At 49.6% G+C, this 25,028-nt stretch overlaps 1 protein-coding gene across 2 annotated transcripts in view; it reads left to right on the top strand.

Moving 5' to 3' along the window:
* The first annotated feature begins 869 nt into the window (after positions 1-869).
* Positions 870-25,028, top strand: part of MAP2K2 (mitogen-activated protein kinase kinase 2) — a 39,706-nt gene continuing 15,547 nt past the window's right edge. The window contains exons 1-5 of one of the 2 annotated variants that reach the window (XM_066574431.1): positions 870-917; positions 6,472-6,571; positions 14,687-14,897; positions 17,815-17,961; positions 23,419-23,548. In XM_066574431.1, the coding sequence (XP_066430528.1) occupies positions 6,480-6,571; positions 14,687-14,897; positions 17,815-17,961; positions 23,419-23,548 (580 nt within the window). In that variant the 5' untranslated portion in view covers positions 870-917; positions 6,472-6,479. Of the gene's footprint in view, positions 1,047-6,471; positions 6,572-14,686; positions 14,898-17,814; positions 17,962-23,418; positions 23,549-25,028 lie in introns of both variants that reach the window. The other variant, XM_066574430.1, reaches the window with a different exon arrangement.

Here is a 25,028-nt window from a genome sequence, read left to right as displayed (position 1 = left end):
GTTCCTGCGGGTATAATGGGGGCTTCATGTCCTGCAGGTATAATGGGGGCTTCATGTTTCTGCGGGTATAATGGGGGCTTCATGTTCCTGCAGGTATAATGGGGGCTTCATGTTCCTGTGGATATAATGGGGGCTTCATGTTCCTGCGGGTATAATGGGGGCTTCATGTCCTGCGGGTATAATGGGGGCTTCATGTTCCTGCAGGTATAATGGGGGCTTCATGTCCTGCAGGTATAATGGGGGCTTCATGTTCCTGCGGATATAATGGGGGCTTCATGTTCCTGCGGATATAATGGGAGCTTCATTTTCCTGCGGGTATAATGGGGGCTTTATGTCCTGCAGGTATAATGGGGGCTTCATGTTCCTGCGGGTATAATGGGGGCTTCATGTTTCTGCGGGTATAATGGGGGCTTCATGTTCCTGCAGGTATAATGGGGGCTTCATGTTCCTGTGGATATAATGGGGGCTTCATGTTCCTGCGGGTATAATGGGGGCTTCATGTCCTGCGGGTATAATGGGGGCTTCATGTTCCTGCAGGTATAATGGGGGCTTCATGTCCTGCAGGTATAATGCGGGCTTCATGTTCCTGCGGATATAATGGGGGCTTCATGTTCCTGCGGATATAATGGGAGCTTCATGTTCCTGCAGGTATAATAGGGGCTTCATGTCCTGCGGGTATAATGGGGGCTTCATGTTCCTGCAGGTATAATGGGGGCTTCATGTATATAGTATCATGCTATCAGCAGAGCAGCCCTCAGACCCCACTGACAGGGACACCCAGCCGGCCTCTCCTTTAGCCCCCCGCCGCTCTGGAGGTCGCGGCCGCCATGACAGCGGGCAGCGTTAGGACCCAGCAGCCGGAAGCCGCCGCCGTGCGCGCCCCCGCCTGACATGGAAGCACACATCTACAGCGTCAGGTAACCAAGTTTGGCTCCGCACTGTAGTGCCGGACGGGTAGGCCTCGGAGCGGCGGTCTGGAGTTGCGGCCTGACCTAGGCAGCGGATTATGGACGCGGCCTGACACGGAAGTAGAAGCAGCAGCCCGGGTGAGCTGGGAGGCATCCGTGTGTGTAGCGGAGGCGCCGGCACAGATTACCTCAGGAGGACGCGGAGTGTGAGGTGCTCCAGCAGCCCCGACATAACGGGAAGTGTCCCAGCGTGTGAGGGAGCGAGCCCCCCGTGGACGGCAGTAGGGAGCGAGCCCCCCCCCCGTGGACAGCAGTAGGGAGCGAGCCCCACCTGCATGGACAGCAGTAGGGAGCGAGCCCCCCCCCCCCCCCCGAGGACAGCAGTAGGGAGCGAGCCCCCCCCCGAGGACAGCAGTAGGGAGCGAGCCCCCCCCCCCCCGAGGACAGCAGTAGGGAGCGAGCCCCCCCCCCCCCCCCGGTGGACAGCAGTAGGGAGCGAGCCCCCCCCCCCCCCGGTGGACAGCAGTAGGGAGCGAGCCCCCCCCCCCCCCCCGGTGGACAGCAGTAGGGAGCGAGCCCCCCCCCCCCCCGGTGGACAGCAGTAGGGAGCGAGCCCCCCCCCCCCCCGGTGGACAGCAGTAGGGAGCGAGCCCCCCCCCCCCGGTGGACAGCAGTAGGGAGCGAGCGCCCCCCCCCCCCCTGTGGACAGCAGTAGGGAGCGCCCCCCCCCCTGTGGACAGCAGTAGGGAGCGCCCCCCCCCGTGGACAGCAGTAGGGAGCGCCCCCCCCCCCCCCCCCGTGGACAGCAGTAGGGAGCGAGCCCCCCCCCCCCCCCCCCGTGGACAGCAGTAGGGAGCGAGCGCCCCCCCGTGGACAGCAGTAGGGCGCGAGCCCCCCCCCCCGTGGACAGCAGTAGGGAGCAAACACCCCCCCCCCCCCCCGGTGGACAGCAGCAGGGAGCGAGCCCCCCCCCCCGGTGGACAGCAGCAGGGAGCGAGCCCCCCCCCCCCCTCCCCCGGTGGACAGCAGCAGGGAGTGAGCCCCCCCCCCCCCGGTGGACAGCAGCAGGGAGCCCCCCCCCCCCCCCCCGGTGGACAGCAGCAGGGAGCCCCCCCCCCCCCCCCCCGGTGGACAGCAGCAGGGAGCCCCCCCCCCCCCCCCTGGTGGACAGCAGCAGGGAGCCCCCCCCCCCCGGTGGACAGCAGCAGGGAGCCCCCCCCCCCCTCCCCGGTGGACAGCAGTAGGGAGCGAGCCCCCCTCCCCGGTGGACAGCAGTAGGGAGCGAGCCCCCCCCCCGGTGGACAGCAGTAGGGAGCGAGCCCCCCCCCCCCCGGTGGACAGCAGTAGGGAGCGAGCCCCCCCCCCGGTGGACAGCAGTAGGGAGCGAGCCCCCCCCCCGGTGGACAGCAGTAGGGAGCGAGCCCCCCCTCCTGGTGGACAGCAGTAGGGAGCGAGCCCCCCCCCCCCCCGGTGGACAGCAGTAGGGAGCGAGCCCCCCCCGGTGGACGGCAGTAGGGAGCGAACACCCCCCCCCCCCCCCCCGTGGACAGCAGCAGGGAGCGAGCCCCCCCCCCCCCGTGGACAGCAGCAGGGAGCGAGCCCCCCCCCCTCGTGGACAGCAGCAGGGAGCGAGCCCCCCCCCCTCGTGGACAGCAGCAGGGAGCGAGGCCCCCCCCCGTGGACAGCAGTAGGGAGCCATCCCCCCCCCCGTGAACGGCAGTAGGGAGCCATCCCCCCCCCCCCCCGTGAACGGCAGTAGGGAGCCCCCCCCCCCCCCGTGGACAGCAGTAGGGAGCGAGCCGCCCCCCACCCCCCCGCCCCCCGTGGCATCGGGTTCTCTGTCCTCTCTCGACCGGTGGGAGGATCCTGCTGCTGTGTTCTGCACACAAGTCCTGTGGCTCCTGCTCTCTAAGGGCCCCACACACAGCACTATTGATTTGCGTTGGTGTATTAAGACGTGTTTTACGTGTGTCGTGTTTTGGCCCGTGTATTGTGGCCCGTGTATTGTGGCCCGTGTATTGTGGCCCGTGTATTGTGGCCCGTGTATTGTGGCCCGTGTATTGTGGCCCGTGTATCGCGGCCCGTGTATCGTGGCCCGTGTATCGCAGACCAGAATCGCCCGTTAGTCGCATACAAAACAATGCAGTTCGGCCGCCTTCACACCTAAGAGAAAACTGCGTGATTTGTGAGCAATGCGATTGTGCGAGGATCCGCGGCCTCATGACGCCGGCGCTCTTCAGCGCTTCACCCCGGTTGTGATGTTTGCTGTTCTGCGATGTTACGAGATCAGTAAACAGCCGCCGGCCCGATCCTTCTGCGTGTTGTGACTTGTATCGCTGCCTGCGCAGACCCTGATTTATGGACTTGCGATGTGATGCGTTTGCACCCTAGTAACGCCTGCTGTCGGTCGCGGACGGCAGGACGCCACGTTATATTCAGCTAGACGCATTGCTGACGCTCAGAAACCGTGAGGACAAACGTGAGGTTTCTTGTGGCGATGCCGCGGTCGCCAGTGTGAAGGACTCCTTACACGCGTGTGCTGTGTGCTTGTACATATGTTGGCTGGAGACGGCGGGACTAAAAGGTAACATCAGTTGGGCCTCAGGCTGCTGTCACACAGCCGGGACAATTGCGCAGGATTTATGCGTTGCGAGCCGCACAGATGTGGACCCCGTTCTATTGCATGGAGTCCATACATGAGCGGTCCCTAACTCGTGGCATGTCCGCCTTCACGTCCCTCGGACACATCGCCATTGTGTTTAGTGGGGCAGGATAATGCGAGGCTTCCCACTTCATGGGAAACACTTGGCGAGCTGCACCCGAGGATCGCTTCCCCACACAAGCGATGGGAGGCGCTTTTCACAAAAAGATTGCCTGGCATTCGCAGGTACCTCCTACGTTCACGACTGCGACATCTGGCTGAGTTACACGACCCCGGTGTCTGTGTGTGTGTGTGTGTGTGTGTGTCTGTGTGTGTGTGTGTGTGTGTGTCTGTGTGTGTGAAGTGCAGTAAATACGGATGCAGCAATGGGCGTTCAACACACCAAATATACAGTGGACATTGTGCATTGGTCACGGCCCACGGTTGCATGTGCTTGAGGCCTTAATGTCTGGAACACGCAGACATAACCTCATGTAGGCGTGTACAGCAAGACCAAGCAGTGGAGATGTGATTGCTGTAGCTAAAACACAGTTAAAGTGGCTGGCCGCTTGCAGGCCGTGTCCAAGTCTCCTATGAGCACCATCCACTATAGACTGCGCAGGACTTCTCTAGTGTCCTCCATGATGCTGCTAATTAGGAGGACAGGCTGTCCTATGTGTACAGTGTAAGGAGCCGTCCTAGCAGCTAGTCTGCACCCACCAGCTCAGGGAAAACTGGGAATTGGTTATAAAGCCTGCAAAGATGAAACCTGGTGACATAGCCAGGACCGGTGCTCCCCGTCACGTACACCTGTCGCACCTGTCGTAAGCTTTATGAAGGGCTCGTGTCCACCGGTGGGTTGTAAATCCTGGCATCTGTGTGGGGCGCACATACTGGCTTGTTTTATGGACCTTCCGGTCTGGAAAACAAATCACAGCATTCGATCCTGCAGGGACAGCTTCCATTGAAGTCAACGGAAGCCATCCAATCTGCGGCACACCCGCTACGGTCAGTCCCGGTGTGCTGCGGGTCCCGTGTGAAAGCAGCAGATTTAAAAAAAAAGAAAAACTCCACTGCGCACATGCATGGAGGAGACGACGGACGACCCGCACACATCCAGACTGTGGGATCCTGCGGGCGGGCCTCCTGCTCACGGAACCCAACCCGCCCATGGGCATGAGGCCTCACTGAGCTGCAAAACAAGTCCCATGCGAACGATCGCCATTCCGCTGGGAGAAAATCGTGGCAAACTCATGTCTTTGTTCCCGTGATTTTTGAGCGCCGGCGATGCTGTTTGTGTAGAATAATATCCCGCCGCTGCCGCCTGCCATAAAATTGTGCGGTTTTTTTTTTATCGCGAAAGTCAATAGGACTTTCTAATGTTAAAATTGCGATGCGATAAATAGGAGGCTCCCATGGGAAAGATGGATGGCCCGTGTGAAACCACCCTGAGGGCACATAAAAAAACGACCGCTTCAGACCAGTAAACTGGTAAATTGGTTCTGCCAGTATTGGTGAGAGAACAGAAGAGCCGTGTGATTGTGCCCACTTGTGGCCAACAGGTCATATAACATATGGAGAGCATTAGGGATTACAGACTGGCTGATGCAGACGGGGGCCAGAGAAGATGGTCCTGAAGCTGATGCCAAAACATCTACCTGAGCCCCCTGACGTGTTCTGCCACTCATGGGAAACGTCGGGGTGGGTGTCAGTCTGCAACAGTGGGCATGCGGGGTGGTCTCCGCTGCGCTCGGGGTTCTGCTTTCCTGCTCTGAGGAGCCGGGCAGGTGAATCTTCGCGGCCGAACAGCTCTGTCTCCGGATGGCAGCAAACAGCGCTCAGCGGGGTGTAATGGGGTTCGCTCGGCTGTTGGACGGAGGGCAGAATGCTGCATGCAGCACTTTTTCTTCCGTTATTTTGAGCCGATTCCTCTGATCGGATTTTCCCACGCAGATAGGAAACCGGCCTTATTCCCCTAATACTTCCATGGCCGAACAGGTTCCCCTTCCTCCGCACCTTGTCTGCCAAACCGTTTTCATTCTATGTGGATGATTCTACACTTTTGAGCCACCCTGTGTTTTTAACAGGTGTGTGAATGACGGCCAGAACGGCATGGCCGCTGTTTCATGTTGAGATAGATGATTGTGGTGGGTATGAATCGGGCACACCTCGAACTATTACTTTTACATCTACTTGCTTGTGATTTAGGCCCAATGTCCACGGGCAGGTTTGTGAAATCCGTGCGTGGCACCCGCAAATCAAGCTGCCCATAGGAAAACATGGGCGTCCGCTAATTAAATAATGCATGCGGATTTGATGTGCAGACTTTTTGGTCCGAGAAACAACTCGCAGCATGCTCCATTGCAGTGCTGATCCCACACGGACGGCTTTCATTGAAGTCATCGGAAGCCGTCCAATCCGTGGCCCCCACGGAGTAATAATGCCCACTTTGTGCCCCAGCAATAATACACCTCAATGCTCTCATTGCAATAGTGGTCCCTTTATGCCCCTTTTAATGGTTTTGTCTTTTTTTTTTTTTTTTAATTCTCACTCCCCATGTATAACCATGATAATTGTATACTCGCTGGAGCTGCAGGGAGTGGGGACAAGCATCATGGCTCCGTCTTCTACACAGGCTCTATGTTGACCGTTTACAGTTAGCCTGTTTATTGGACATTACAGGGTGCACCAGCCAATCACAGACAACGTTTGAAAGCTGTAATTCATGATTGGCTGCGGCAGCCTGTGAGGTCCCGCGCACCGGCTGCGGCAGCCTGTGAGGTCCCGCGCACACCGGCTGCGGCAGCCCGGCAATGAATCCTAGCAGAAACCTGAGGATTTGGTGTTTTTTCTTGCACTATTTTCGTACTATCTTGTCTTGCCGTTTTATGCCCCGGTTCTAATGTGAGCTTTCTCTTACAGGTGGTAACATGCCAGCTAAAAAGAAGCCGATTTTACCGGCACTGAACATAGCACCAACGATAGCTGAAGGACCTTCTCCAACAAACGATGGATCATCTGAGTAAGAGCGCATAAAAAAAAACATGACACCTTAAAGAAAATGCCAAAGGCAAAGTCTTCACATCAGAATATGACATGGTAGATAACCCAACATACACCCATCAGCCATAACATTAACACTACAGGTGAAGGCCGTGACATGGATTATCGTATGACAATGGCTTCTGCAAGGGGTGGGATAGATTAGGCAGCAAGGAGCAGTCAGTTGATGCATGCAGGGAGCCAAGGTCAGTCCAAGTGGTTCGATCCACAGAACAGCTACTGTAGCACAGATGACTGAAGAAGTCCATGCCGGCCATGATGGAAAAGTGTCTGAACCTGCCATAAGAGCTTGCTGTGCATCTACAGGCCTCTCAAAGTGCCCATGCTGCCCCTTGGCATCGTCTTAAGCGTTTGAGTATTAGAAATGAAGCATTGGAAGACAGCGGCCAAGTCTGATGAATCACATCTTCTTTAACGCCATATGGTTGTCACTTACCTGGGGAAGGGATCTCACCAGAAGGCACTATGGGAAGAAGGCACGCAAGTGGAGGCAGTGTGATGCTCTGGGCAACGTTCTGCAGGGCATTCTTGAGTCCTGGCATTCATGGGTATGTTACCCTGTCATGTACCACCACCTATCTAAGCATTGTTGCAGACCAAGTACATCCCTTGATGGCTGCTATACACCCTAGTAGCAGAGATCTCTTTCAGCAGGATCATGACAAGAGTTCACGGTGTGGATTTAGGCTCCAAATTCCCCAGGTCACAATCTGATCGAGCAATTGTGGGATGTGCAGGAAAAGCAAGTCCGATCCATAGAGGCCCCACCTCGCAACTTGCCGGGCTTAAAGGTTCTGCTGCTGACGTCTTGGTGCCAGATGCCACACGGCACCCACAGAGGAATTGTGAAGTCCGTGCCTTAAAGGGTCACAACGCTTCTGGCCACAGGGGACTCTACACAATATTAGGCAGGGGGTCTAATGTTATGGCTGATTGGTGTATACTATATCCACACCTGACCATCCACCTATGTGGGTTTGTTGTATGTCCTATTCCAGCACCATGAAGATTAATATAGAGTTGGGATACGATTGGCTACTACAACAACCTTCACTCCATTCTCCATTCTCCTGGGAAGGCTTTCCATGTCTTTTGGAGTGTGTTTGGGCATTTGCAATGTCAGGAACTGATGTTGGATAAGAGTGTCTGGCTTGCAGGGAGGGTTCCAATTCATCCTAAAGGTGTTTGATGGGGTTGAGGTCACGGCTCTGTGCAGGCCACTCGAGTTCCTTCTCACCAAGCTGTCACACCATGTCTTTATGGACATTGCTTTGTGCGAAAGGGCCTTTCCCACACTGCCACAAAGTAGAAAGGCATACATTTGTCTAAGGCCAGGCTCGCACAAACTGGTTGGATTCCGCATGCAGGAGGCCCGCAGCAGATTCCGGCTGTAAGCCCGGCCAGTGAACCTGCATATGACAAGTAACTGTATTGCGTATGACCGCGGATGCTCGCAGGCGGTCATGCGCAGTACATTTTTTTTTTTTTCTTTTGTTTCTATTACCTGCGCCGCTGCTGGTGATGATGCAGGTACTCGCAACGCATACGCAATTTTAATCGTTCCATTGACCTCAATGGAGGCTGTCCGTGCAGATTCAGCAGTAAAATAGAGCATGCTGGGATTTTATTTCGGCTCACGGAATACTCCATTCGTATCTGCGAGTGTGAAGGAAAATTCAAAAAGGCATGCCTTTCAATGCCAGTGTCTTACAGCAGATCATCCACACAGACACCGATCGCAGAATCCACAATTCAAATGCAGTCATGTGAGGCGGGCCTAATGCCGTAGCATTATTACCCTTCACTAGGAATAATGTGCCTAACTGGAGCTGGCAAGACAACTCTATAACATTATCCCATCACCATAGTTTGCAGTAGGTATTACACGTTCCATTAGATTGTACTCCCTGGTCATGTGCCAAACCTAGATTCATCCTTTGCACTGCCAGATTGCTCACTCCAGAGAACACTTCCCAGGGCTCCAGAGTCCAGTGGTGGCGTGCTGCGTGGTGTTGCCTAAGGGGATCTTAAGGCCTATTTACACGCAAAGATAATCGTTCAAAATTTGTTTAAAAGATGGGGCGAATGACCGTTTGATTGATCATAAGCTGCTAATGGACACCAATGCCTATTAGCAGCTTATTGCCTTCATTTGCATGTAAATTAGCTTCTGGGCGCTGTATGCAGAGAACAGCAGATGGTCTGTTCTCTGCATACAGCTCCTTTGTTCTACCACGGGGCTGCAAGTTGAATACAATACAATCAGTGCTCCCGTCGAGAACATAGCATGCGGTCTCTGCTATCAGCTCTCCGGCTGAAAGATGGATTTTAAACTAACCTAAAAATCACCATTCTGTCGAAGAGTGAAAGATGGGGACATTTACACACAACAATTATCCCTCAAACAATGGCTTTTGAGCGCTAATTGTTGCATGTAAATGGTGCTTTAGCCTTGTGTGGAGCTTGTTGATCATGTAATCTCACTTCATGCAAATAAGGAAGATGGAACAATACCTCTGCAGCGCCACCTATTGGACGGCAGCATTCCTGCAAATCAATGTCTGACCCTTTATACAGGTCTATGTAACAATGATAGGGAATTGAAAACCAGCTGTCTGAGTATGGATTCTGGCTTGGTTTTCAATTCCCAATCATTGTTACATGGACCTGTATAAAGGGTTGGACACTGATTTGCATGAATGCTGCCGTCCAATAGGTGGCGCTGCAGAGGTATTGTGCCATCTTTCTTATTTGCATATGTTTCCCAGAGGAGCATGCATGGTCTTATAAGTCTCCTTGCACACTTTCTAGGTGTCTCCTCAAGGGGCTATGATACTCCTCCCACCTCGCTTCATGAAGCACTTGATGCCTAGTTCTTGTGCGGACGTCACTTCCAGGAGCAGCATGGAAGTCTGTAGTGACTAATGCAGCACAGAACAGGCTTTTTTGCTTTTTCCCAGAACTTCGTGTCTTGTTCTATGCATGACTGATGCTTCACTTCACAATAATCAAACTTGCAGTTAACTGGGCAAGATCTAGATTAGAAATTTTCTGAACTAACTTGAGACCATTTAGGCTGGGTTCACACAGGGCGGATTTGCCGCGGTTTTGCCGCAGCAGATCCGCCCGCGGCCGCTAATCCCAGGATTAGCCAGCCATGTGGATGAGATTTCTCAGAAATCTCGTCCACACGGGACGGCTAATCCGCTGCGGTAAATCCGGTTGAAACCGCGGCTGTGGCGGCCGCAGCCGCGGTTTCAAAAGAAGCAGCATGTCCATTCTTTTTTTCATTCCGCTGCAGCCGCGCTCTCCTCTATGGGAGCGCCGGCTGCAGTGAAAGAGCGAGCGGCCGGGCCGCTTCAAAGCCGCGGCGGTTCTCCCGGCGGAAATCTCGCGGTTTTTGCTGCGGCCAAACCGCGAGATTTTCGACGGGAATCCGCCCCGTGTGAACCCAGCCTTAAGCATCCTGTGACTGTGCCACATTTAAAGTCACCGAGCTCTTCAATATAACCCATGACGCTACTGTTCCTCTATGGCATTACGCTGCGGTTTGCCATAGGTGCAGTTAAAGTGCCTGAACTCGGTTATTAGGAGGTTCGTCCACAGACTTTTGACGGTACCGTGAACCTCTCTAGTGCTCGTTCAGCTCGGTTCGAAGCTGCTCGGCATTAGTAAGACGTTTTCGGTTTCTGGAGAGCAGGCCAAGCTGATGTCGGCGTGTTCTGCAGTCAAACCCGGACGCAGAAGGACGCTGCACTTTTTTCATTTTTGTTTTCTAATGCGTTTTTCTTTTTCAGCCGCGCAGCTTGTACTGGTAAAGCATATAGAAACCATTGGGTGTAAAACATAGGGTTTAGCCTGGCAGTCTTTCACCGTGGGACACAGTTCCTGTCTGGGTGAATACGCCTCGACGCTGTAATCACATGGTCGGTTCGCGGGCGCGGTTTCTTTTTGATTGCGATATGGAAGGAACTTCCACTTGAAAGGAACACTTGAATTTAATTGTATTTCTTCACATGGAACAAAAAATATTTAGCTCATCCTAAAGGGAGGGGTGACATGGAGTTTTTTTTCATTCTGTGGGAGTCGGCGTATTGCCACGTATAGCAGCGATTTTTAATTTATTTTTTTTACTGCGCATTTCAGCGTGAAGCGCAGCCTGAATTTTTTTATTTTTTTATTTCCCGCTCTGTCATTGAGTATCAATGTTTCACATACGCAATATATTTGCATATGCACAGCATTTATTACTCGCCTATAGAGAAAAACAGGGCTCTTTCGCATGTAATAGGCGGTAAAATAGAACGTGCGTTTTTTACACGCATATTATATGTGTATATATGTGTATATATGCAAGGGTGAATGGATCTATGAAAATGAATGTACTTTTATTGACTCCATTCACTGCGTACTTCGCGCACATAATGCGTAATTAACATACGCTTGTATAAGCCTGCCCTCTAACAAATTCGCACGCCGCTGTCAAAACAGCGGGAGGTCAGCAGATGGGCTAATGGACCTGCATTAACATAATGGTCATGTGGGAGGAGCAGTGCACTTTGCTAAGAAAGTGGTGTTTGGGAACCTCTGCGGCACAGCAGACTACTACACCCACTGTCAGTAGTGCTGCTCTTGTGTACAGGTGAGATGCGGTGTTGTGTCAGTGTATGTGGGCAGGACACAGTCGGCCAGGATTGATAGTGGCCCCACAGGAGAGTCTGTCAGGGTCGCAACGAGCATGCAATGCAGCAGTGACTGCCCTACAAGATGCTGACTCTATTGCAAAACCAAGGCGGGTGCTCTCCTAGGTTAGCATGAGAGATGGTAGTTAGCAGGGAGATGTTACTTCATGTCCTGCTGTAGTTTCTAATAGCAGATTTTGAATATAGGACTATTAAAGGGGTTTTCTGGGCAAAAACTATTGGGACCCCACGCAAAGAACTGATCGCCCAGCCCACTCTCCGTGCAGCAGCCTGGACCTCGTTATAGGAGATGGGAGTGGAAGTACTCTGGCTGACTTCACTCCCTTTGATATCAACGGAAGCTGAAGTGGCTATTACACCTCTACATCCTTCCCCGTTCTTGAAGGCAGAAGTGGCAGAAGTGTAATGGCCAACTTCAGCTATCTAGGGTGTTTCCACTCTCATCTCTTATAATAAAAGTCCGCCCCTGCACGGAGAGCGGCAGATCCCCAGATATTAAAGGGGTTGTCCCGCGAAACAAAGTTGGGATATACACTTCTGTATGGCCATATTAATGCACTTTGTAATGTACATTGTGCATTAATTATGAGCCAAACAGAAGTTATTCACTTACCTGCTCCGTTGCTGGCGTCCCCGTCTCCATGGTAGCGTCTAATCGCCCGATTAGACGCGCTTGCGCAGTCCGGTCTTCTTCGTGTTGAATGGGGCTGCTCGTGCTGGCGAGCTGCTCCTCGTAGCTCCGCCCCATCACGTGTGCCGATTCCAGCCAATCAGGAGGCTGGAATCGGCAATGGACCGCACAGAAGACCTGTGGTCCACCGAGGGTGAAGATCCCGGCGGCCATCTTCGCAAGGTAAGTAAGAAGTCACCGGAGCGCGGGGATTCGGGTAAGTACTATCCGTTTTTTTTTTTCAACACATGCATCGGGTTTGTCTCGCGCCGAACGGGGGGGCTATTGAAAAAAAAACAAACCCGTTTCGGCGCGGGACAACCCCTTTAACTGTTGATGACTTATCCTGACGACAGGTCATCAATAGTTTTTGCTTGGAAAACCCCTTTAGCAGCTGGCATAGACTTCCACTTAAACTTACACCAACTTCTTGTGTAAATGTTAGTAAATTTGTACCTTTCTTGCTGTTTTTTTTTTTCTTTTTTTCAAAAGGGGTAGGGATGAGCAAGTATACTCGCTAAGGCACTACTCCCTCCAGTAATGTGCCTTAGCCGAGTATCTCCCCGCTCGTCCCGAAAGATTCAGGGGCCGGCGGGGAGCTGCGGGGGAGAGCAGGGAGGAACGGAGGGGAGATCTCTCTCTCCTGCCCACTCTCCCCTGCTCCCCGCCGCAACTCACCTGTCAGCCGCGGCGGCTCCCGAATCTTTCGGGACGAGCAGGGAGATACTCGGCTAAGGCACATTACTGGAGGGAGTAGTGCCTTAGCGAGTATACTCGCTCATCCCTAAAAAGGGGCAAGAAAAGTTAAAAGGCTCAAAAAGTGTTAACATGACGTGCCAACATTTAGAACTTATTTTTTACAAAAAAGAAAAAAACTGCTGTAAAAAACTTGATAGGTGGGTGAGACTCGAACAAATTTCATCTACATGTTTCATAAAAAAAAATCTGCAGAAATTGCCCCGTGGTGTGGATTTAATGCATGCTTAACTTTTCAAAATAAGTTGACTCGGAGCTGACGGTTGGCATCTCCTGTTATGTGTTCTATACGCTGCATATGAAGAAAACTGCAGATTCTGCTCGCTAACTCTCTAACAAAGGAATAACATCATATGACACTAGAGCAGTACCAACTGTGTTTCCCTGAAAATAAGACCCTGTCTTATATATAAATTTTTGCCCCAGAAGAGGCGCTAGGTCTTATTTTTAGGGATGTCTAATTACACTTGCCTATGAGGCTCGGTCCAGGTCCCTCCCGCTGCTCTCCGGAGCTCTGACACACTGAGCCACAGCACTAATTGGCCAGTTCATAAATCCCACCTCCACAATGTGATAGCTGTGATTGGCTGAGCAGTGGTCGAAGAAACAATCAATGCAGCCCTCAATGAACCAATCAAAAGCCATCGCATTGGTTCATCAAGCACTACATTGATTGGCTGAGCAGCACTCGAGAACTAATCAGAGCCATCACTTCCTGGAGGTGGGATTTATAAATCCTGTAACCAGGAAGTGATCTTCTATGGACGAACGATGACTGTTGGACGCACCGTGGAGTTCTGGACAGCAGCAGGAGGACCCAGACCGAGCCTGCTAGGTAGGTATGCCTTTTTTATGTAATACAGCTAGGGCTTATATTTAGGGTAGGGCTTTTATTTTAAGCCTCCCCAAAAATCCCAACACATCAGAATAGGGCCTATTTTCAGGGACGGGCTTATTTTTGGGTGAAACAGGGTAGCAGTGTAGATGTGATTTCAGTAGCTGTAACACAACTTACCATTAGCTCAAGCAGCATGTCTGTAGGAGTCTATGCTTCTCTCATTTATCCTCGCCCCTCTCATGTGCTCATCATAAACTCTATGAACAGCCTGAGTCATCACCCTACTCCACTTCTTGTTGTCTCTTATCTCGTTACTAGAGGCTGATTTCATGTGACAACAGGCAGTGGACAGCAAACTAGAAGAAAGGGAGCCCTCTAGTGGACGGCACTTTAGGGAGCTTTTTCATTAGTAAACGTGCCCCACTTTTGCATCACTTTAAAGTTGGGCTGCAAATTAAGGCAGTCTTAAAATGCGTCTGTCCGATCACAGCAGCTCATGCGGGATGGTAAATCTGTTGAAGACTGTCTGATCTATGTTTATGCCAAAATTTTGGCACATTTTAGGCAACACCCCCTTTTCAGACAAGTTGAACAAGGTATCTAAAAAGACATAGTAAATGTAGTGCAAAGCATGCAAAACCGTTTTCTGGCTTAATTCGCACCAGGAAACTGTTGTGTTTTGGTTAGTAAGTCTGCCCCAGCATATTAGTAAATGTGCTTTATGGCCTCCTGTACCTTTTAGACTGGATTCACACAAGTGTATGCGTATTTGCACCATGTTTTTGCATATCGGGTGTTGCGTATTTGCTCGTGCAATTGCATTTATTTTTTTTTTACTGTCCTTTTGCAAATGCACAAGAAAATAGAACCTGCTGTGTAGTTTTTTTGCACAACTTTATTGCGCACGCAAATACGTGCTTGTGAACAAACCCATTAAAATCAGTGGGTTCTATTTACCGCGTATAGTGCACGTAAATCCGCTTGTTTAAATCCGGCCTTCGTCACTTTTTCTTGTGAGAGTTTTTCATGTAGTATAGCGGGATACATAATATTGATGAAAATATTAGTCATGTGATCTGAATTTGTCGCGTGTTTCTCCTGATACAGGGCAAATCTGGTAGATCTTCAAAAAAAATTAGAGGAGCTGGATTTAGATGATCAACAGAAAAAGCGTCTGGAAGCTTTTCTTACGCAAAAAGCCAAAGTTGGAGAATTAAAAGACGATGACTTTGAACGAATCTGTGAACTCGGCGCAGGAAATGGAGGAGTGGTGACAAAAGTTCGTCATAGGCCGTCTGGACTTATCATGGCACGCAAGGTAAAGAGACGCTCAGACTTTGTTCCTTGTACGGGGTTCTTCCTAGAAGCCCCACCTTGTAATCTGCATCTCGATTGTTTGTTTCTCTTTCTTTATTTTCTGTCTTCCTGTGAAGTTATGTCCTGCAGTAAATCCCTGCTTGCTATGGGCTATTTCTAAGTTGATCTCATTCATTGTAGTTGGAAAAACAAGTTCAAGTCAGTTAATTTTGTTCTTCATTGACTCACATGAGAATAGCCGTTTCTTTCCATCTTCCAGATACATTTCGGGGCACATGTAGCGGATTTGCTTGTTTTTCCACAGTGAAATTTTTTTGCTGAGACTTATGGGCCGCAATTCTGCAAAATTTTAACAGGTTTCGCCCTCTGCATTGCAAAACGTGATCTATGCTGAAAAGCCGCAGTGTAAATTGACATGCCGTGGAATTAAAATCTGCACTGCAGGTCAATTTATGCTGCAGATTTCTTGAAATTTCATCCACCTTTCCTTTACTGTAATTTGCTGAGGACTTTCTACAGCCATATCCACTACAGAAACTCCACAACATGTGAACATACTTCTAAGTCTAACTTCATACGGGAACGAGCACTAAATGGGTTCGTAAATCCCGCCCTCATATCTCGCTCCCCACCATGTGAATTCCCCATGGATGTGAGGCGGTTTCATGTGAAAACGGCCTTGCATCACTTCGGGGATGCAGGGATCTTTCAGCTGATCCCAGAGTTTCTCCCATTGATTTCAATTGGCCAGTAATGCCGCCACCGGCCCTTTGAAAACAATGGGGGTGCGATGTGAGAGCACGCACAAAATAGAACATGCTGCTTTTTTTCCAAAAACACAGCTCGTGTGTATGACCCCATTCAAAAGAATGGTGTTCATATTTGTTTGTCTGGCAAAGCACAAATCCTGCTCAGCGTTATTGCCCAAGTGAAGCCGGCCTTGGGGTATGTTCACACTGCAGAATTCTCCGCAATGAACTCCGCCTCACAAGCTGCAGGCGTTGACGTGGACTTGAGAGGTGGAATCCACTTGCAATTTTTTCACGGTGAATTCCTCCATGTGAACAGACCTTAAAACTCTGGAAATTTTCCGCTTCATGTGACGATTTCTGAACTCTCCTTCACATAACCTGAAATATAAATACTGCAGAATTCTGCAGGAAGTTCAGCAGCACTCACGGGGGTGTGTGAAGGCAACCTTAGGGCGATTTCACACACAACAGAACTGTGGAGATTCTGTAGCATTTACATTTCAAGCTGTGTGAAGGCGATTTCAGAAATCTTCACATGGAGCGGAAAATATCCTCGTAGAATTCTAAATCGGCAGCTTGTCTATTTGTGCTTTGGATTTTTGCTGAAGTTTTCACTTTTGAAGCTCAAGGATCAAATTCCACAGCAGATCCGCAATAATAATGCGGCCAAATCCGCCCCATTTAGGTGTGCACTCAACCACTGCGGATTTCAAGCGTATTTACTGTGGTTTTCCTTTGCGGAAGGTCCTCAGCTGATACGCACTGTGTGAAGGTGTCCTTAGGCCCCATGATCCACTATCAAGCTGCCAATATATACATGGGCATTCGCAAGTGAAATAAAGCGTGCAGATTTGATTTGCGGACCTTCTGGTCCGGAAAATAAATCACAGCACGCTTCGTTTTGCTGTAGATCCCAAACAGAAGGCTTCCATTGAAGTCAATGGAAGCCGTCCGATCTGTGGCCCATCCGCATTTGAATAGCGGATGGGCCGCGGATTCCACGATAAAAGGAGTTTTTTTTAAAAAAAACTCCCACTGTGCATGTGCGGCGGCGCGCTGGTCAGCACATCCGCAGCGAAGAAGAGGGAAGACCCAGACAGGTAAGTAGAAGTCCAGCGGTTTTCTCTGCCACAGGCCGCGGGTTGTGGAGCGGCTTGGCCGCACGCTTTTCCGCTGCGGCCCGCGCTCCCGTAGAGGAGAGCGTGACCGCAACGGGAGGGGGTGGGGTGGGGAATGAACATGCTGTGGCCCCGGAATCCACGCCGCAATGCCGGCTTTGCCGCGACTGATTCGCTGTCCCATGTGGGCGAGATTTCTGAGACAGAATTTCCCGCTGTAAATCGGACCTGTGTGAACCCAACCTAGACCAGTGTTATACAGGTGTTAGTAAAAATGTTTTACAGTGTCTTCAAACGTGTTCGGCAGCGTTGTTAATGCACCCCATCATTGCCATGGGGTATGTGGTGCGTTAAAAATCGCTGGGATGCACTAAAATAGAGGCCGAATTCGAAACGCTTGTCTGAGAAGCCCCATAGAATTCAATGGAGGCTCAGTACAGCGCTTTTAGCACTCGCCTTGTGTATTATGCATGCAAAATCTCTGTTTGCAATATGCAGTAAACAGAATCCGTTGCTTTCAATGGGTTGGGTTACATGCGCGCGCATTTCACACAACAGAAGCAGCATGTCCTATCTCGGTGCTTATAACACACCAATTAGCCCATAATAAACTTATTTGGCCATTGAAATCAAAGATGACCTGCACACACACAAGTATAGCAGAATGCACACAGATGCGTGCGTACATTCGCTTACACCTGTGTGAAGCCGGCCCAAGGAAATTCCATAATGTGTGGCCCTAGCAGTGGACTATGTTCACGTGGTACAAATCTGCATGGTTACTGCAGATAGATTGTTTCAGCTGCAGATCCGCATGGAGATTTAGCGGGGTCTATCGGAAAAATTGTAATGTCGGTGCTTTTTCTTAACACACCGATTCCAAAACCGCATGCGCCACAAATCTGTGCCACATACACCGTGTTACAGGTTCTCACTGACACCAGTGGGACACTTCAGGATGTGGATTTCGGAATGAATTGGATGCGGAGTCTGCAGAGTAAACTGTCACGTGTAAACATGCACTTATACCACCTTTCTCTTCCAACAGCTGATTCACCTAGAAATCAAGCCGGCAATCCGAAATCAAATAATTAGAGAGCTGCAAGTCCTTCATGAGTGTAACTCCCCGTACATTGTTGGCTTCTACGGTTCTTTCTACAGTGATGGAGAGATCAGTATCTGCATGGAGCACATGGTAAGAGCTTTTAGACTTTCTTCATGTAGCTAAACAGTACCATTTTTTCCCCCCTGGTGTGGGGGCTAATAGTGCACTGGACCGAACTCCAAACTACACAGCCCTCACAGGGTGGGCTATTATAAGGACAGACCCGGTTTAGTTTTGTCTTTACATATAGGTTACAACTTGATTCTGCTTTGGCATAAATTAAAGCTCTTTATATGTAGAGGAACTTTATTCACATCGCTTCTATTTGAAAACATACAGACCCTACCTACAATTGTGAGACTGTGCCTCTTATATGTCAGTAAGTGCAAATCTACAGTACCAGCCAAAGGTTTGGACACAACTTTTTATTCCACGTTTTTCTTTTTCTTTAAATTTAAATTCCCAGCATTTTACCCGCGTATGCATGCGTTTTTGCGCACGTATGCTTGTGCATGTACTGCTTTTTTTACGAGCGCAAAAACAAATGCAAGCAGAGAATGGCAGAAGTTCCCCAACACCACGGAAACCCCCTTTTAGTGCTCACATGATCACACAGACACCATTTCCTTGTGCTTTCCTGTGTTTGTGAGAATTGATAGAGGATGATGCTAGCTTGGCTGTTTTTTTTTTGTTTTTTTTTCCCGCTTTTGCACAGCCATGTCCGATGCATCAGACCAATGAGATTTCCTATATCAAAAGTAGCCTTGGTATTATTATTATGGCCTCCAATATCCGCAGACAACAGCTTGGGTGGGTTGGTGGTCCCTACATTTGTATTCAACGATCTGCCTACAACTTTGTCTTCTGTTTTTAACTTTCTTTGCTTGTCTCCTGGCAACAAGCGTAAAACAAAAAGTCAGAAATACGCACAGTAATTGCGTATGCATTCGGGATGCACCCATAGAGAACAATAGTGCTCTTGTGCTTGTAATACGTGGAAAAATAGAACATGCTGCATACGCATTAAATATACGCAAGTGAGTGCAGCAATGGAAGGCATTGGCCGCCTGCAGACGAGCAGGTCGGATCCGGCAGCGAGAATTCTCGCCGCGGGACCCGACCCGAGAGCCTGCAGGGACGAGCGCGTACTCGCCTGTGCCTGGCGGCCCCGGCTCTTTCGGCGCAGACCGGAGCCGGCGGCCGGGTGAGTGCGAGCCCCGCACAAAAATAGGACATGCCGCGGTTTGTTTGCCACGCGAGATTTTGCGCGGCCAAACCGCGGCCGTCTGCATAGGAGTGCGTATTGTAATGCACTCCTATGCAAACTTTCAGTGGCGGAAATCCCGCCGCGGGATTTCCGCGCGTGTGCAGGCGGCCATTGTGCGTATTATCTGCGTGTACATTGTGCGACGAAAATACGTTTGTGTGAACCCGGCCTAAGCAGTAAACAAAAAAATGTTGAACAAACCAGAGTGGGCTTATATTTCAGATTTTTCTTTGCTGACCGCTTTACACACTGCTGGCATTCTGCCAGCTTCATCAGGTACTGGTCTGGTGTGCAGTCTTAGAATTTCATGCCGCCTTAATGTATTCGGACCATCTATTGTGCAGAGGCTGGGTTGTTACACAGTTCCATAGTGTTTAGTCCTATTGAAGACTGTTCTAATCCACATTATGGCAAGAACCACTCAACTTAGTAAAGAGAACTGACAGTCCATCATTACTGTAGATGTAAAGGTCTGTCAGTCCAGAACTTGGAAAGTATCGTCAAGTGCAGCCATGAAATCCACCAACACGAACAAGACACAACTCAACATCAGCTGTTCAGAGGAGACTGCCAGAATCGGGACTTTTATGCTCAAATTGCTGCAAAGAAGCCACTACTGAGGAACACCTACAAGGAGAGACTTGCTTGGGCCAAGTAATGCACGGAATGGGCATTAGGCCAATGGAAAATCACTAAGATTTTTGGTTCCAACTGCCATGTTTTTGTGAGATGCGGATGGTTTCTACATGTGTGGTCCTCATCTTGAAGCATGGAGGAGGATCTGTGATATTGTTGGGGGTGTTTTGCTGGTGGCATTATTGGTGATCTATTCAGAATTCAAGGCACATTTAGGCTGGGGGCACACAGGACAGAATTCTCGCAGAATGACCGCACTGAAAAACCGTGAGATTTCCGTGGGATTTCGCCGTTGGCATTCCGCTGCTGCTTTCTCTCCCCATAGAGAGGAGAGAGGACGCTGCGGAAACGAGAAAATAATTGACATGCTGCTGAATTAAATTCTGCGCCGCATGTCCATTTTCGTGCAGCTTGGCTGCAGCGTGTCTCGTCCACTTTGCTGGCTAATGCCTGCAGCTCCTAATCCCGGCAGAATTGCCGTGCGGACTTTCAGCATGGAAATTCCGCCCCGTGTAGACCCGGCCTTAACCTACATAGCTACCAGATGCATTCTGCAGCAACATGCCATCTGATCTGATTTGCGCTTTGTGAGACCATCATTTTTTTTTTTTTCCTTGTCTGTATCTTTGGTGAGACACGGCTGAAGACCTGGGGTGCAGCTATGGCCCCTTTTGAGGCGGACCCTGAGCAGAAAGTATTAGTTTCTCCTACTAGCTATATTCCTCTGCCGAGCATTTTCAGGCCTGGGGAGTTACGCCCGTACTAACCGTTGTCCAGTGGTGGACTGGTGCTGCCGGGCTGCTTCCCACTGTCGGGCAGTTTTAGTTCCCAGCTTCAGGCCTACTAAGGCCACTTTCCCAGGGCGGGCATAATCTTTATAGACGCGGTGGTTGCAGGGAGGGCTGATGCCTCTCCTATCACTGCCCAGTGTGCCTTGTTTCTCGAGCATCTCATTGGCTCTCGGCATACACCATTACAGGGCCCACCTTCACATGCTGTTCTTCAGTTTTCAGCATGGTCCTCTGCTATACTGAATAGCTCAGGTAAGCTCTGCCTGGTGGCTAGCTCCCTTGTTTTTTTAACCCCTCCTGCATTGCCACTTGCGATAGGGTTATATTAACTGTCCATGGCATTTTTAGCGCCATGCCCACTGTGAGAGTGGAAGTCTCTAAACAGAGATCAGCCAGAGCCACATACTATGCGTGCTCTCACTGCAAAACAAAATTTACATGTGGATATTTCGAGCCCCTCCCACTCAGAACCCACCGACCGCGGAACCAGAATGGGTACGTTCTCCGTCACAGGCGCTCTCGGACCTTGCTAGAGCGTCTACGGCAATTCTAGACAGGTTGGACCGTACTTCTAGTTCACCTCTCGGGAATGTATCCTACAGAAGACTTAGTCGTGCATGACTCCTCCTGTGGTGGACCACGAAAGAGGACTAGGCCTTCTCGCTCAAGACAATCATCCAGATTTCCTATGTTGTCCTCCTGTCCAACACTTCCAGTGACGCGCTCAGGACCAATAGTCTTGATTGTGAACTGTCCAAGTCTCGCTCTGATTCTGATCTGACGAGGAACAGGCTTCTAAACTCTGCACTATGGTGGATAGCCGAATAGTCGCTGTTCAGGATACCCTTGAGGTATCGGATCAGACAGCTATTATGTGAGTGGCAACTTTTTCCTTTGGACGCCCAAGGCATGATCCAAAGACTTTCCTCCTCATGAGAAGTTTGTCAATGTATTAACCAGGTAATGGAACATTTCCAACAAACGCTTTACTGAATCTAAGCGTTTAGACCTCCTGTATCTCTCCCAGAGTTTAAGAAATGGTAGTCTTCACCCGCAGTGGATCCACAGTTTGGCAAAACATACCACTCTTTTTATGACGGACACTGTATCTTTTCAGGACCTGTGTGACAGACTACTTTGAGTCAGTGGGTTTAGCGCTGATGCCAGCCTTCGCCTCTACCTGGGTCAGCAAGGCAACTACCGAATGGGCAAAACTACGCAGAGGTGTTCAGTCTGTTTCTTCGCTGGAAGTATTGGTAGACCTTGCACATCAGATAAACCAAGCGGGGAAGTTTATCTGTGACGCTAGATCCGGGCAGACTCTTAGCTTGTGCCTCGGTTGCTTTGGTAGCCACAAGCTACACCTTTATGCTTAAAAACCTGGGTCACAGATGCTTCCTTTAAAAGGTCCTCAACAAGCATTTCTTTTTGTTGGCTGAAGACTTCTGTCCAGACTGAATGAGATCATCTCTGATGCCACTTGTGGAAAATGTTCCCACCTGCCACAAAACGGGTCCAGGCGTGCGAGAGCTCTACAGAAGAAAAGATCTCAATTTTACTGCTTTGGACCCCACACCTTTCCCACACCTTCCTCCCCTTAGCTCAGATAGTAAGAAAACATCACAAGAGCCTCCTGGTGTCACCTCAGCCCTTGGTTATCTTCCACGTGAAGGGTGGCCCGACTCAATTCATGCAGGGTGGGCGCATGACTTTCTCTGGGAAGGCTTGGCTTACCTACATCTCACCTGGGTTCACGAGGTCATCTCTTCAAATTACGCTATAGGCTATTCTGTTCAACCTGCTTGCCGCTTTTTCAGCTCCAGAATTCCAAGGACTCCTTTGAAGGCCAAGGATTTAGTTCAGGTGATACACAACCTATCTTAACTTAAAGGAGATGTCCCGCGCCGAAACGGGTTTTTTTTTTTTTTAAACCCCCCCCCCCCCGTTCGGCGCGAGACAACCCCGATGCAGGGGTTAAAAAAACCACCCGCACAGCGCTTACCTGAATCCCGGCGGTCCGGCGTCTTCATACTCACCTGCTGAAGATGGCCGCCGGGATCCTCTGTCTTCGTGGACCGCAGCTCTTCTGTGCGGTCCACTGCCGATTCCAGCCTCCTGATTGGCTGGAATCGGCACGTGACGGGGCGGAGCTACACGGAGCCGCTCTCTGGAACGAGCGGCTCCATAGAAGACTGCTGAAGACCCAGACTGCGCAAGCGCGGCTAATTTGGCCATCGGAGGCCAAAAATTAGTCGGCACCATGGAGACGAGGACGCCAGCAACGGAGCAGGTAAGTAAAAAACTTTTTATAACTTCTGTATGGCTCATAATTAATGCACGATGTACATTACAAAGTGCATTATTATGGCCATACAGAAGTGTATAGACCCACTTGCTGCCTCGGGACAACCCCTTTAAAGCACCAACTAGTGCTCTGCCCATTCCAGGTGGGCACCATGTAGCTGAGAGAATGTAAAGTTGTCATCAAAGCAAAAGGTGAATAATTTACAATATAAAACCTTCTTGTTTAACGGTTACTTTATTTGCTACTTAATTCCATATGTGTTCCTTTAGAGTTTTCATATCTGCAATGTAAAGCATAAGAAAGAAAAAAGGCTCCGAATGACAAGGCGTCCCCAAACCTTTGACTGGCCCTGTAAGGGCCTCCGGCACCAGTTGGGTTCTAGCAACTTATTTTCATTGTTTTTAGTAGTTAATAAAAAAGGCTTAATGTTTTTGGTAGTTAGAATCTACTTTACTACTACTGCTTTGTACTAGTTTTCATGAATGAAGCTTGTGTTGGTTTTAAACCCTTATTCAGTATTTCCACTATAATGCAATGTCTGCCAACAGGACGGAGGATCTCTTGACCAAGTTCTTAAAGAAGCCCGACGTATACCAGAGGAAATTCTAGGAAAAGTAAGCATTGCAGTTCTTCGGGGGCTTGCTTACCTGAGAGAAAAACACCAGATCATGCACAGAGGTAATTAAATGTTTAAAGAGTCATTCTAAAAAAACTAATAAATTCAGCCTTTTTGGGCCTTAATAATCAAAAAATCGTCTCATTCCAGGAGCCATTACTTTCTGTGTGATAGCCACATGATAGCTTTTTTTTTAGAGAGCTGTGTTTAATATAAATAATTTTTTTTTACTGTTTTTGCACAATAAAAACCTTGTAAAAAAATTATACAAATAAATCATCAATAAGTGATTGGCGGAGATTCCACTACTTGGGATTCCCACCAATCAGTTTTTTGTGTGTGAGAGATATTTAAGATTTTTAGAAATATATAAATAAAACATTAACCCCTTAATGACGCGGCCTATTTTGGGCTTAAGGACGCAAAGATTTTTGTCGGATTTTCTTCTCCATTTTTCAAGTCATAATTTTTTTTTATTTTTCCGTCGGCTTGTTTTTTGCATGCGAACTGTAGTTTTTGTTGCCACTTTTGGGTACATTTGACTATATTGTAAAACTTTTATTATTTTCTTTTTATGATAGGGAGAGAAAATGCATCCATTCTGCCATAGATTTTTTTTTATTTTATTTTTTTACAGTGTTAATCATGCAGCATAAATGACACAATCCATTTTTTTTTCTGCGGGTCGGTACGGTTACAATACGAAAATTCTTACTTTTAAGGTTTTTTCCACTTTTCTGCAATAAAAACCCTTTTTTTGGAAATGTTTTTTTTTTAAAATCGCTGCATTTAAAGTCCTGTAACTTTTATATTTTTCTATGGACGGAGCTCTGAGGGCTTATTTTTTGCGAGGCGAACTGTAGTTTTTATTGGTACCATTTTGGACATCTGAGTTGTACCACAAATATATGTACTTTAAACCTGAATGTCAGTATTTTTAATTCAGAAGTGTTTTTACAGTTTTAGGGTGGATTCAGACGACCGTAGATCGGCTCGGTTTTCACGCCGAGCCGATATACGGTGTCCTTGTCTGCAGGGGGGGAGAGGATGGAACAGCCAGGAGCAGGAACTGAGCTCCCGCCCCCTCTCCACCTCCTCTCCACCCCCTCTCCGCCCCTCTGCACTATTTGCAATGGACGGGGGTGGGGCTAAGTTCCGAGAATTAGCCCTGCCCCCACCCCGCCTCCCCTCATTGCAAATAGTGCAGAGGGGTGGAGAGGTGGCAGAGAGGGGGTGGGAGCTCAGAGCACTGCTTCTGGCTCTTCCAGGCTCCCCCCCTGCAGAGAGAGACGCTGTATTTCGGCTCGGCGTGAAAACCGAGCCAATATACGTTCGTCTGAATCCAGCCTTAATATGACTGGTACCAGGTTAAAATCTTAAAGTAGGAAACGCGCCTGAACACCGTGTGCGGTGGACTTTTCACTGTTGACCAGAATGTTCCTTTTAAAGGTTCATTTTTCTGAGATGCTCAATTCGGTGAAATGGTAAGGAAGAAAAAAATAAAGATCTGTTATAAAATTTGATTTAATGTCTAAAAATGTA

The sequence above is a fragment of the Eleutherodactylus coqui genome, chromosome 7, assembly GCF_035609145.1.
Source record: "Eleutherodactylus coqui strain aEleCoq1 chromosome 7, aEleCoq1.hap1, whole genome shotgun sequence".
In the NCBI taxonomy this organism is placed as follows: Eukaryota; Metazoa; Chordata; class Amphibia; order Anura; family Eleutherodactylidae; genus Eleutherodactylus; species Eleutherodactylus coqui.
Note: the sequence above shows the minus strand (reverse complement) of the source record. Positions and strands in the feature narration are given on the sequence as shown.